The 14838-nt window shown below is 38.4% G+C and overlaps 1 protein-coding gene across 1 annotated transcript; it reads left to right on the plus strand.

Annotated features, from left to right (window-relative positions):
- The first annotated feature begins 502 nt into the window (after positions 1-502).
- LOC114352716 (protein bric-a-brac 1-like) lies at positions 503-13387 on the plus strand. The gene is made up of 3 exons (XM_028304395.1): positions 503-739; positions 12494-12774; positions 13211-13387. The coding sequence occupies exons 2-3, from the start codon at positions 12715-12717 to the stop codon at positions 13385-13387; spliced, it is 237 nt and encodes a 78-aa protein (XP_028160196.1). The 5' UTR covers positions 503-739; positions 12494-12714.
- The last annotated feature ends 1451 nt before the right edge of the window (positions 13388-14838 follow it).

The raw sequence follows: 14838 nt of genomic DNA on the forward strand, positions 1-14838 counted from the left end.
AATAATTTACACTAATAAAGTATTCAAAAGCATCTTAAAAAAGTTACGGACAAAATGACGTCGAAAATATACAGATTTTTATGGAATGACCCATTTAAATTATCAAAAGATCAAGCCATTACTAAATCTTTACATGTCATAATCTGATCAAACACAAGCTTCTCCATTTATTTATTTATTTATTTATTTATTTATTTATTTAAAAAAATATCTTATTGGAATATTACATTCAGTTGGATTTTTACAAGACGATGCTAGCAACATCGTACTGCACGCTTTTGCAAATGGCGTCCGCGTGACGGATGATCGCGTGTGCCGTCAAAATGCATTTGCGATGTTAAAAACACTTATTTTATAATATATTTCTTGTTATGTGCATTAAAATAAACGGGAAACTGGTAAGTGATATTTTAATTATCAATTTACATCCAAAATCGCGCTATTAGTTTGTTTTTGTTGGGACCTCCGACATGATTTACTGTCTCGCTCATTTGTTATGATTTGCCCCTGTCATTATTTACAATCGGCGACGTATATGCATCTCTTTCGTTTCCACAGTTTTCTTGCAATAGGTTTTTCATTTTTAAGTGCCCGAGCGACTGAGACCACAAGAGGAAAGCGGGGCCCGTTGGAAAAATATGAACAATTTTGTGCTCTTAAAAATTATTGATTTTCCATCGTTAAAAAACAGCCGCCACTAACTAATTGCATACGTGATGCGATGTCGCGAGGTCTCGGTGTGAGTACAAGTCTATTTTAGTTGTTTTCCCATATTAGTTATAGTGATTGCAGTCACATTTTTCAGAGGCGACCATTTCATGCCTTTTAACATCGCTACGTTTTTTCCCGTAGATATCGCGGTGTAATTGTTTAAATATTGATTTTTATAGTGCATGCATGTGTGAGTCAGGCGCGCTGAATGTTTATAACATTAGTGGGGCCTGTTACTATTTTCGGAGCGGCCAAATGTTGGCTATAAGCTCATGTAAAACCATTTTGCTCCCGTAGCCGTGAGGTACTTGGCAAGGGAGTATTATGGGTTGTGTTTCCTGCAGTGTTGTTCCAACATTTTCCGGTGAGTCGTAGCTTTAATAACTACACTATTCAGGATTTTTTCCTTTATCGGTCATGTAGCCAAACCTGTTTACAGCTCCGTGTAAAAAATCTGATAAGATATATTTTCAAGTACCTCAGTCCCAATCTAGAGGCCCATATTTTCTCTTATCTCTAACATTTTGTTTCTAGCATGCCAGTGTTTTCTCTCTTTTAAAAAAGTCTCTATTTTCGTTTCGATGCATAACATTAACCATTAAAAATTCGTGATTCAACAATCAACCAATGCGAATTACCTACTCTTGTTATCGTTTTTCGAAGACCTTGAGCTCACTCTCATGATTCTTGGACCCAGACTGTATTGTTTAGTACTCGGAAGTTTTTAAATAGACGTTATTGAACACCTTGGCATAATATTTGTGTGCTTAATTCAAAGGTGTCACATTTGGGTGTCTATTGACATATCGTATTGGGACGATAAGTTTGTTTGTGGCACAAACACGTGAAAAATACAGTTTAGTATTTTTGCTGCTTTTCTATTCTTCTTCTATAATGTCTTTCGTCTCCAGTTGAGACAAAGCCTGATTTAAATCCCGACTGTGCGAGATAGACGTTAGTTTGTATTCGTATTGTTTAATCCGGAAAATCAGGGTCCTCAAAATTCTATCCCAATAAGTCCATCATTAAAACCCAATCAATTCGCAATCTCGTCATATCCGAAGTCACTGGTAATGCGACCTTCAAAATAGCGGATCCTCCTCACAATAATACGTTACGTATTGCATTGTTCTTGAGCCGTAGATATCAATTAGGCAAAGACGTTCAATGACATCACATCTCTATTGTTGTAATCTCGTGTAACTCTGTGGATATTATTTATATGGCGTCAAATTTGCCGTTGTTGGTAATCAGTTGTTCCTAATCAGGCTATTATTCTCTTAGAAACCTAATTCAACCCAAAAGATCGTCAAATACCTACGGTCCTACAAGTCGGCATAACGTCGAGTGACCGTAGATTCTTTTCTAATGAAATAAAATGTTTATGTCCTGAAAGATCATAATCATTTGAAGCTTCCTAACTACTGGTCTGTTCCTTAAACCTACTAATACTTCTAGGTCTAGGATCGGTAGTTCCGTCGCCGTTTTTGACGAGGTCAGCTTTCTTCGTTTCAGTTTAGTCAAATTCTGTAAATCTATAACTTTTTGTGTCTATTGACTGTTAGCCATTCTTTTGGAGGCCATGCTGTAGATCCTGGCTATACAGGACTTGCAGTGCTGGAAAAAAGAGGTGGGACTTGTACTAAGACCACTATCGATCGTAACTTGAATGATTTCCTTGTATTGCTTTTAGATTTCTTTTCATACAACCTGAGGTTAATTAGTGTAGGAGTGGTAAACAGTGACATCGTCTTCGTCAGTCACAAACATAACATTGACAGTTAAATGGTCAATTTGCTTGATTATGTTGATTTCATTAACGACCTGGCATTGTTAAATTAATTAACCAAATGTAACAGTTCGTTGACCTTTGTTTACTACGTGTCATTTCGCAGTTTTATTAAACTTGTCGGTGACATTAATAATCTAAATGAATACGTCAAAGCTGTGGTTAGTTAGAAGTACGATAACATTATCAGGATGTTAATCTAATCATAAAAACGTGGGGATACTCGTCACTCATTCAATATTGTGAAATTCTTTTTGGAAGTTTTGCCAATATTGTACAAAACCAAAGGCTTTCTGTTTGTTGCGTTGGGCGCGTGGCTCACGAGTTCCAACAATAGATTTTCTGTTATGTCTAGTTCTTTAGAGCTTAAAGTCTTAAGAAGCTAGTGAACCCAACAGATAAAAATATTGTGAAATTCTACTGAGAAAAGCAAAAGATTTAACTTCCCAATTTTGACTGAACGCCAAAAAGCGATCGAAATCCTAAATATGATTCCTCCTATTTATCTTCTTTTACCTGACAGTTACAGTTTCTAAACATTAAAACAATTAACGTCAAATTTCATCTGAACATTCCGCAAAACGGATTGTCAATTTAAGACACAGACTCAAGCTTCCACGAATGTTCGTTGGCCTCAAATCTCCAGTTTATTTATACGAGTCTCGAGCAGAGACCCCCGCGCGGTTTATTTCGGGAGTCCCCCTAGGGTCGTTGAACGCAGCCCTCCAGACCTCGGCTCGTTTTTTTATCGCACATATATCTCCCTTTTGGACGTTTCAGACCAATTACGGTGACGGTATGGTATCGATTGGCGTGACTTTTCATTTTGTCTGTTTTGTTGGGAAATATGTCTTGTCAATAGTTGCTGGTGACAGTTTTGTTTTGATTGAGGCGTACGCGAAATATATCCCTGATGTTTTGTTTTTGAAGCACTAGCACTGGCCCATTTATTGTCCACAAACAGTGGTAGGGTCAATACTGGGACTTGTAAAAGTGCTTTTTAAAAGCTTTCTTGCAACATTAAAATGAGTTTTATGATAGTCTTAAAGCAGAAAACAATCATTTTAGGTTTATCATGCATGAAACATCGTTCAACTCAAACTCAAGCGTAGATTCTGGATGATGCCAATATTTGAACGATCCCAGTATCCTTTAGTCTGACTCTTTGAACATGTTCATATTTCGTAATTGGATTTAATAGTTCTATCGCTAACGAATCTTCAAGCTGTTAATATTGCAAATAACCTGATATGCTTTTAGTCTAGCTGGTGTTTAAAAAGCTACGACCATCTACGTTGTAGATAAGAAGAACTAAGGTGGATTTAGTTCTTATCAACACCGTAGATGGTAATAGACCCGCTTGATTAGATTACTTTTTTAGATAGTACGAAAGTTTTAGTCATAAAAATTATACTTTTTAATGTGTGGATTGGGATTTGCATCACCATTGTTTGTTTTATGTAAAAATAAACAATACATTTTATTCAATATTGATTTCGATTCAAAACCCAGACTATCGGTCGAGAACAATACAAATATTGGTCTAGTTAAGTTTCTAGGTCAATAATTTATCTATGTGTATCTCCTTCTCCAGCCTCTTCAAACTGTCAGTTACTAATAAATCTGTCTGGAACTGCATCTGAATTTATTTAAGTAACCTTGTCCCGACTTTGTTTGAAAATATCACTGAACGTTTATCACACTAATATGCCCATAAAGAACAAAATATCTAGAACTTCCTGTGCTTATCTGTAAAATTAACAAAGGCTGAGTCAGTCGAAACGACCTCTGCAACTCGTCACGAAAGCTATACAATTTTACGACTATAATAATCACTGGCCAGGTGATCGTCTGCCTATTTGTCTGCTGTAGTTTGAAGCGAAGTCATAGTTAATGTTATGTAATTTGTGTATTTCGTATGAAGGACTTAGGTACTATCCACTATCTTCATTTAATTCTTTGATGAATTTAATTTTGTGATCAAACCTCCTACAACTACTTCTGTACAATTTTAGATGAATCTACATTAAAACAGATTCAAGTTTGTAAGTAGGTAACTAATGTAAATATTAGAACTCAACTTACGATACAGTAACTGGACATCTACTGTTTACAATTTTGGGTTCACGTGATTTTTTAACGTGTGACGTTTTTCCTCAACTTCCCTAAGTAGGTAAACNTTTGCTGTAGTTTGAAGCGAAGTCATAGTTAATGTTATGTAATTTGTGTATTTCGTATGCAGGACGTACTATCTGAACCCCACTATCTTCATCTAATTCTTTGATCATCATCATCATCATCTCAGCCATAGGACGTCCACATATGCCTCCCCCAATGCTTTCCATGTTACCCGGTTGGTAGTGGCATGCGTCCAGCGCTTTCCTGTTCTTTGATGAATTTAATTTTGTGATCAAACCTCCCACAACTAGTTCTGTACAATTTTAGATGAATCTACATTAAAACAGATTCAAGCTTATAAGTAACTAACTAATCTAAATTGGAACTCAACATACGATAAAGTAACTGGACATGTACTGCTTATAATTTTGGGTTCACGTGATTTTTTTAACGTATGACGTTTTTCCTCAACTTCCCCAAGTAGGTAAACTTACTGGTCAGCAAAACATTCATAAAATTCAACCAAAACAAACTCTTTCGTTCCGATAACTAATTCAGCCCACCCAAAGCGTATCGATCATTCAATGGGACGTAGACAGCACTAGAAAACACTGAATCCATAAATAAATTAGACTTACGCCCGTATTCACAAACATTACTATGAGGTCTCACTGCGCGTGGACGCACAGGGTGACACACGAACCAATCACAGAGCTCTATTCAACGTTGTGGATTCGATTTGCTGCTTCACTTAAGCAAGCATCGTTTGTGAATACGGGCGTAAGACCCAAACGGCACAGTTGCATACTTTAATCTATGTTGGTTTCCTGAGGTGACATTTTATGCTAATATAATATTCGCTCGCGTTTCAGTATCGAATTGCAAAGACGACGTTGCAAAACTGATTCACAAAACAAAACTTTTCTGCATTCAATTCTTTGTCTTAAACTTGATGCAAGTTAAACTTTAAGCTCCGTAATTATTTGATTGTCATTGAGCTGAGTTTGTCTTTTTACTCGCTCGTAAAGAAGGAACCAAAACTGGATACGTCATAATATCTTTGATAATTCTCTCAGACGTATGAAGCGCTTTCACAACAAAAAATCTAAAATGATATAGGAATTTGGGGGCTAGGAGTTCATTAACTTCTAGTATGTATAGGTAAATAATCAATTTGCCTCTTGCTTGTCATAGTCTAATAAGACCCCAGCAGTACAAAAACATAACCCTCTTTCTGGCGCAGTCAGGTAAAAATAAATAACTGTCGATAAAACACCTAGTGTCAATGAAAACGTTTCAGTTCCTGCACCCTCGTCAGATAATGTTCCGCCAATTGTGGACCGCTTTGGTTTCTATGGCTGAGGCTATGTCGTTCACCCTCCACCCACACACAGGTGGAGTTTGTCCCCTGTCTGGGAGAGGGTCTGATAAAAAAAGAAACGAATATAAAACTGTATGAATCATATCTTTCTTGACTAGTACACTCTTTAGTTGTAGTAAATAGTGTGGAAATGTGATCAACATCTACATTATCATTTATCTTTTGTTTTGCAATTAGCTGACCCGATGGACGTTGTCGTATCGACGAGCTTTTGTTATGAAAGTCATTTATTTTCTGTAAATAGGCTTTTAAAACCCACTATTAGACTATTACACGTCCTAATATAGCTTGTCTTACCACTACTTCGGGGCAACATATCGGCTGGTGCTTAGAGAGAAGTGGCGGAAGAAACTCAATCACCTTTGTCAGCCTCTAGAAAGCTGTTTGAAACTATTGCATCATCGAATTCGTACCTAAATCAAAATACACAGCTATTTTATTATTATTAATAGCTAAATTAGTGGGTTCAACTAACTGTAGAACTTATTTTACCGATAAAAACCCAGATACTTAGCTTGTCCATTAGCGTTCTACATTACGATACCAAGTCAAAATATCAACGAAAATCTAGTGTGGCTCTAGGGTCTGTCGAGCCCTGTTTTACGACAGCGCTATTGATTTTTATGTTCAAGCGCCTTTTTGTTTGTAACTTTTAACGCGGGGGAGTTTTCCGACATACGACCGTCTCGCTCCCCCGCGACGGAAAGTTGGTCAATTATGTTCTACCACAATAACCGAAGAAAGAGTAGGTTTGCTCTGATAGGCACCACATGCTCACCAAAAAGTTGATAAAATAATATTTTTCACTTAATGTTTTGTCACTTTCTGCCAAATTTTGATTGGGCAATGATGAAAAGAGACAAAAGAACAAAGTAAAAAAATTCAACAGTGATAAGGCTGTAGCTGTAAACCTTGTAAAACTGTCTTGAGTTGCATGAAACTTCTGCTGCAAATCCTATACCTACACCAGGATTCGACTGTATCGTAATCTGGCATCTAAGATTTCTACGTGTACTTAGTACTTGTAAGTATGCATTGGATTATTCCATTGCACTTGGTGCAGGATGCAAGCCTACTTCAAAATTGTATTTTGTGGTTACCTTCTCAAAGTTTCTCACTGCATATTCTATGTGAAGGTGTGTTCAACTTTTAGAACATTTAGATCAATAACGCTAGCTTTTCCGGACTGCTTTTGCCAACGAAAAATAGTGGTTTGGATTTTGCGAAACTACAATTTTACTTTTATGCCCACATACGTGGGACACTATTTAAGTTGTGAGCCNGTTTGATTGTCATTAATTCGCTGAGTTTATCTTTTTACTCTTTAAAGAAGGAAACAAAACTGGATATCTTTGATAATTTTACTGAGCGCCTCAACTCTCAGACGTTTAAAGCGCTTTCACAACAAAAATAAATAAAAAATTATACTTATAGGTTTGTGGGGGCTAGGAGTTCATTAACTTCTAGTATGTAATAGGTAAATAATCAATTTGCCTCTTGCTTGTCATAGTCTAATAAGACCCCAGCAGTACAAAAACATAATCCTCTTTCTGGCGCAGTCAGGTAAAAATAAATAATTCATAATTCATAATACTTTATTGCTTCATTTGGTGAGAAGGTCTTAAGCTAATACATACGTATAATAATAATAGAAATAATAATAATATAGCCGTCAATAAAACACCTAGTGTCAATGAAAACGTTTCAGTTCCTGCACCCTCGTCAGATAATGTTCCGCCAATTGTGGACCGATTCGGTTGCTATGAGGCTATGTCGTTCACCCTCCGCCCACACACAGGTGGAGTTTGTCCCCTGTCTGGGAGAGGGTCTGAAAAAGATACGAATATAAAACTGTATGAATCATATCTTTCTTAACTAGTACACTCTTTAGTTGTAGTAAATTGTGTGGAAATAGGTATGATCAAAATCTATTTGTCTTTTGTTTTGCAATTAGCTGACCCGATGGACGTTGTCGTATCGACGAGATTCTGTTATAAAAGACATTTATTTTCTGTAAATAAGCTTTTAAAAAGCTCTTTTACACGCCTAATATAGCTTGTCACTTCGGGACTACATATTAGCTGGTGCTGAGAAGAAGTGGCGGTAGAAACTCAATCACCTTTGTCAGCCTCTAGAAAGCTGTATGAATTTTCTATTGCATCATCGAATTCGTAAATCAAAATACACAGCTATTTTATCATTATTAATAGCTAAATTAGTGGGTTCAACTAACTGTGGAACTTATTTTACTAATAAAAAAAAACCCAGATAACTTGTCCATTAGCGTTTCTACATAACGTCAAAATATCAACGAAAATCTAGTGTGCCTCTAGGGTCTGTCGAGCCCTGTTTTACGACGGCGCTATTGATTTTTATGTTCAAGCGCCTTTTTGTTTGTAACTTTTAACGCGGGGGAGTTTTCCGACATACGACCGTCTCGCTCCCCCGCGACGGAAAGTTGGTCAATTATGTTCTACCACAATAACCGAAGAAAGAGTAGGTTTGCTCTGCGAGGCACCACATGCTCACCAAAAAGTTGATAAAATAATATTTTCACTTTGTTAATGTTTTGTCACTTTCTGCCAAATTTTGACTGGGCAATGATGAAAAAAGACAAAAGAACAAAGTCATAAAATTCAACAATGATAAGGTTATAGCTGTAAACATTGTAAAACTGTGTTGAGTTGCATGAAACTTCTGCTGCAAATCCTAAGTAAGTAAGCATAAATGTAAGTATGCATTGGATTATTCCATTGCACTTGGTGCAGGATGCAAGCCTACTTCAAAATTGTATTTTGTGGTTACCTTCTCAAAGTTTCTCACTGCATATTCTATGTGAAGGTGTGTTCAACTTTTAGAACATTTAGATCAATAACGCTAGCTTTTCCGGACTGATTTTGCGAAACCACAATTTTACTTTTATGCCCACATACTACTACAGTATGATAGTTTTCTACTATGCCCCCTTCTCCCTTAATATTTTAGACGTTATAATATTATCTGTTTTTCCAGCTGCTCTCAAGAATTGGTTTCGTTTCTAGTTATTAATTTCCGCCCGGAACATCCCAACAAAATCCACGTGAATGGAGCCGACAGCATAATTTTTGGAGACAACAAAATGCTTATACTTATGAAGCAATAAATGATTATGATTATAAAAATACTATGCTGTGGCCTAGTAGTCTTTGCTGTGGCCCAAGCCCATCCGATTGATTAGACCTCCACCGTAGATAGATACCCCACGCTGCGACAGACAGTGTTGTAGCATCGATTAATTAGGTGGCTCATCCACGCCCTTGATTATAGTCGAACGAAACTCGATGTTCAAACAAAAGATAGTTTTAAAAAAAAAAAAAGAATTTTTAAATTGTTTGTTTACATACAACTAGAGATGGGTTTCCACCCGGGTAAAAACCCACATGAGGGTAAAAACCCAATAAAAACCCGTTTCATTCCACCCGTGGGTGTTTACACCGGGTGAAAACAAATAATTTTATAATTATTTCAATTGGTATCTTTTCTTTATTTTTATTGAATTTTNTACAGTATGATAGTTTTCTACTATGCCCCCTTCTCCCTTAATATTTTAGACGTTATAATATTATCTGTTTTTCCAGCTGCTCTCAAGAATTGGTTTCGTTTCTAGTTATTAATTTCCGCCCGGAACATCCCAACAAAATCCACGTGAATGGAGCCGACAGCATAATTTTTGGAGACAACAAAATGCTTATACTTATGAAGCAATAAATGATTATGATTATAAAAATACTATGCTGTGGCCCAAGCTCATCCGATTGATTAGACCTCCACCGTAGATACCCCACGCTGCGACAGACAGTGTTGTAGCATCGATTAATAAGGTGGCTCATACACGCCCTTGATTATAGTCGAACGAAACTCGATGTTCGAATAAAAGATAGTAAAAAAAAATATTAATAAGAGAATTTTTAAAGTTTGTTTACATAGCTCAGAACGTGATTTGAAAGAAAAGACCCTGTAAAAACATGGTAGCCTATAAATATGGTCTAAGAATCGAGAGCCGAATAAATTGATAGTCAATTTGATTATGTCATGCATGAGACCAGTGGTTTATTTTTTATTAAATCGGAAAAGAGTATTGTTTTCGGTTGCTCAACTTTTTTCGATTTTATGTGGGAAAATAAGTTCAAGATCTTGCAACATTTATTTGTTATCTGTGTGTGGTTACCTGACAGTAAATTAAAAAATGTCATGACAGCAGAAAGTTTCAAAAAGTTGGTGAAAATGTGGAAAACTTTATTTCTTTCTTACATTACTGTCTTTAAAACCCACAAGGTTTTCCTTCTCAAGGTACACAAAATAGTAGGTATTGCTACATAATATTGTCGTGGTATCAATTTCTTGGGTGAGGGATCCAAACTTTTTATTTGAATTCTTTCAGGCTCTTTTCGCTTGTTTGTTGAGAAGTACCTACATGTCTGGTCTGGATAATATCTCTTCTAAGTTTCGTGCCCCATAGCGCCCCGTTTCGTATACTCCAACCCTCCTAACTCTAGGTATAGTTACATATTTTGTGGTAGATTCAAATTCGCAGTCGTTTCTCGGAGCGAAGTAACCATTTTAACCCGATCGAGCTAAGTGCGTGCGCACCTCGCTTGAATGCGATTCCCTTGCACTCACCCGCACACCTCCCCGCGTTCGCTCCCATAACAGAGCGTCGATGTGACGTCACGGCTGCCATAACAGAGCGTCGATGTGACGTCACGGCTGCCATAACAGAGCGTCGATGTGACGTCACGGCTGCCATAACAGAGCGTCGATGTGACGTCACGGCTGCCATAACAGAGCGTCGATGTGACGTCACGGCTGCCATAACAGAGCGTCGATGTGACGTCACGGCTGCCATAACAGAGCGTCGATGTGACGTCACGGCTGCCATAACAGAGCGTCGATGTGACGTCACGGCTGCCAGGTGCGCAGTTAACTTGACCGCACAAAAAACTTAGAACGAAACGTCAATGAGGGCTATCGTTTTTATACTTAACAGTTGGCACCCCTGGCGATTGACAGGACCTTACTCTACAGTGGCGCCATCTTGAGGAGTGCAAATGCGATAGTCCTCCTACCACTTTAGCGCTCACAAGTTGGTGCCACTGTCTTCGCTACTAGCAAGTGACAGGACCTTACTCTACAGTGGCGCTGAATTCCGGCAGTACAAACGTTATGTATCAAAGAATTTGCGATATTCTGGAAAATCAACTGTAAACATCGTATAGTCCCGATTAATCGGGAAGTTTTTGCGATTTGCCATTAGGCAAGATGCCACCAAACCAGAATCACATCCATAACAAATAATATACTTTGCAGAGTCACACCCATCCAGAGTCGCACCCATTACGGCTTATTTTTGTTTTATTCTCGCTTTAAAAATTTTTGAGTCGCGAGGCCCCTTGTACCGCGAGGCCGTAGGCGGTGGCCCACATCGCCCACGCTTAACGCCGCCTCTGCCTATAAATATGATCTAAGAATCGAGATTCGAGAGCCGAATAAATTGATAGTCAATTTGATTATGTCATGCATGAGACCAGTGGTTTATTTTTGATTGAAACGAAAAAGAGAATTCGACTTTTTACGATTTTATGTGGGAAAATAAGTTCAAGTTCTTGCAACATTTATTTGTTATCTGTGGGTACAATGACATTAAATAAAAAAAATATCTTAACAGCTGACAGGTGACAGTAGAAAGTTTCAAAAAGTTGGTGAAAATGTGGAAAAACTTTTATGAGCTTTATTAGTTGTTTCAATTAGGCATTAATTTCTTCCATGCCATCTTATAAATCAAGGTATCACTCAAGTTTTTCCTATCAAGCTCCACAAAACAATATTGTTGCTTGTGTAAAATTGTCGTATTATCAATTTGCTGGGTGAGACTTTTTAATTAAATTCTTTCAGCCTCTTTCCGATTGTTTTAAGAAGTACATGTCTGCATAATATCTCTCCTAACCCTAGATAAAGTTACATTTGTGGCAGATTCAATTTCGCAGTCGCTTCTCAGAGCGAAGTAACCATTTTAACCCGATCAAGCTAAGTGCTGCTCGCTTGAATGCGATTCCCTCACACTCACCCGCACACCTCCCAGCGTTCGCCCTGTCCGTACCAGAGCCCCGATTACGGTAACTTTTAACGTTTCCAATCCAGACGCGTTTCTGATTCTGCGATACGATTGGTCAAAACAGCTGACGTACGCTGTTGAACGACCAATCGTATCGCAGAATCGAGAAGCGTGTCTGGATTGGAGACGTTAAAAATTACCGTAATCGGGGCTCAGAGCGTCGATGTGACGTCACGGCTGCCAGGTGTGCATTTAACTTGATTGGGTTGCAGTTACGTACAAAAAAACTTAGAACGAAACGTCAATTGCATAGTAGGGTACTGTCCCCATATTTCGCTCTAGTGTTTGTATAAAAATTCTTTAAAAGAAATATTTATTAACACATTCTTTTCTTTCTTTACAGGTATATAAACAAAAAAATCAATCGGTCCCAGTATTAAAACTATACAATCTAGTCTAAATAGTTTCTACTTAAAAAGTATTGTTTGTACTTAAAAATAAAGCTTAAAAAACTGTGATAATTTTCATGGACGTTTATACCAAGTGCAATTTATAGACTAATGTCAACGGCCAAAGATAAAATATAAGTAATTATTATGTTGTCCAATTGAACGGGAAACAAAGATGGCGGCGGCACCACAACAGTTCTGCGTTCGGTGGAACTCTTACCACACAAACTTACAGGTGAATATTGTTTGATTTTTAAGGCTCAGTTGCACCATCTAACTCCAACCATAACTATAACTATTAAAGTCCTATTGCTCGCTAGTGGCGCCAACTGGTAAGGTCATTTATTTATTTTTATTTTATTTGTTTAACAATGTTGTCATTATTTAGGATAACTTAAGGACTCAGCACCCAAGCTACTTTTAGCATCGGCGTAGTAAGAGCGCTTTCACATTTAGGCGACTTTAGCAGCGCGACAAATGCGCGACAGACGCGCTGCCGATAATTTCATACTATGTGACAGCGGATGCCTGCCTTCACATTATAAAAACGCCGCTGCCGCGCTGCTGTCGCGCTACTAACGCCCTAATGTGAAAGCGCTCTTAAAGTAGTGCTGTGGTGAACCACTTACCAAACTTTACTGCTCGAGTAATACATGTTTATTTAATTCCAGGCGGTGTTCCCCCGGCTGCTATTGACGGAGCAGTTTGCTGACGTCACATTAGCATGCGAGTCGCGGCAACTGCGCTGCCACAAGCTCGTCCTGTCGGCATGCTCGGCCTACCTCGAGCGGCTGCTGCTGCACAACCCGTGCGACCACCCTATCGTGCTGATGCGAGACATGAGGTGACGTCACAGTAGGGGTCAAGAAAAACCTCACTAAATCTCACGTAGGGGAGAGGGGGGGTCTCGATAATCACGTAATTTTTTCAGCAAGAAAAGGGTCAAATTGCGAGAAAACTGGGTTATTTTAAATTTAAAAAAAAATATGATTTTAAGATGATAATGATAAATGCTGCATAACCCGTGCGACCACCCCATCGTGCTGATGCGAGACATGAGGTGACGTCACTGTAGTGTTGGCCACGTGACATCCACTGTTGGACAAGCCTCCCCCAAAGATTTTCATAACGACTGGTCCTACTCTCTCCACATACAGCATTTCTCTTCTCACGTGAGAATCCCTGCGAGCAACCCATAGTGCTCATGCGAGACATGAGGTGACGTAGGGGGCGTCCATTAATTACGTGAGACAATTTTGGCAAATTTTCAACCTCCCCGCCCCCCTTGGTGAGATTTAGTGGGATTTTTCCAGACCCCCTCCCCCTCCCCACAATCTCACGTGAGATTTCTTAAAAGACATATTTGCAATGTAAGGGTTAGCTTCGATTAGGATTTCATAAGTATAAAAAAACCATTTCTTCTAATTTCTTTACTGTTTAGATGGTTTAGCTCCAACTTCGATTGTCATCGACGAACCTATGGACAAAGTTGGCGAATGAATTTTGATGGCGTGATTTCTCGGAATTTGACCCTTTTTCTTGCTGAAAAAAATTATGATATTTAATGAGACCCCCCCTCTCCCCTACGTGAGATTTAGTGAGGTTTTTCTTGACCCCCTACCTCCCCTAGACGTCTCACGTAATTAATGGACGCCCCCTAGCTGAAGAATATTCTTTCTTGCTTCTTGGTGCATCATCATCATTTCAGCCACAGGACGTCCACTGCTAAACATTGGCCTCCCCCAAGGACTTCCATAATGACCGGTCCTGCGCCGCCCGTATCCAGGAGATTCTCATGATAGAACCAATGTGAGCACCCCATTGTACTCATGAGAGATATAAGGTGACGTCACTGTAGTCCCGGCCACGTGACATCCAGTGCTTTACGAAGGCTTACAAAAATTTCCACAACAACCAGTCCTGTGCTGCCCACATGGTATCCCTTCCATTCGCATAATGTTTTTACTACTAATATACTTTGGCATAATTTTTTTTCGCATAATTTTTCTTCGCATAATTTTTCTTTGAAAATTATAAATAACTTGAAAAAATCGAACTGCCTAAGGCGGGAATTTGACTTTGTCATAAATAATAATAATACAGGGTGTTTGGCGCATCGTGTGCCAAAATGATTTGGCGGATAGAATGGGTCATTTCCTATATTTTCAGCCCCCATAACACGTTCCATGTCAGGCGGCTACTTTTATATTAAGTTTTTTAGTAATTTCACCAAAATACCCAAATCGCATCATTTAATTTCGATTTAAAAAAAAACTACTAAGCGTAGCCTCAAAGTAAA

This window comes from Ostrinia furnacalis, unplaced genomic scaffold (genome assembly GCF_004193835.3).
Source record: "Ostrinia furnacalis isolate ACB-3 unplaced genomic scaffold, ASM419383v2 OfSCF1433, whole genome shotgun sequence".
NCBI classification, from domain to species: Eukaryota; Metazoa; Arthropoda; class Insecta; order Lepidoptera; family Crambidae; genus Ostrinia; species Ostrinia furnacalis.

What these genes read in the sequence shown, in the direction of transcription:
- LOC114352716 (XM_028304395.1), top strand. Translation starts at nt 12,715, where the DNA reads ATGGCGGCGGCACCACAACAGTTCTGCGTTCGGTGGAACTCTTACCAC. An exon ending in CTTACCACACAAACTTACAG is followed by an intron (nt 12,775 to 13,210) that starts GTGAATATTGTT and finishes ATTTAATTCCAG; the next exon opens with GCGGTGTTCCCCCGGCTGCT.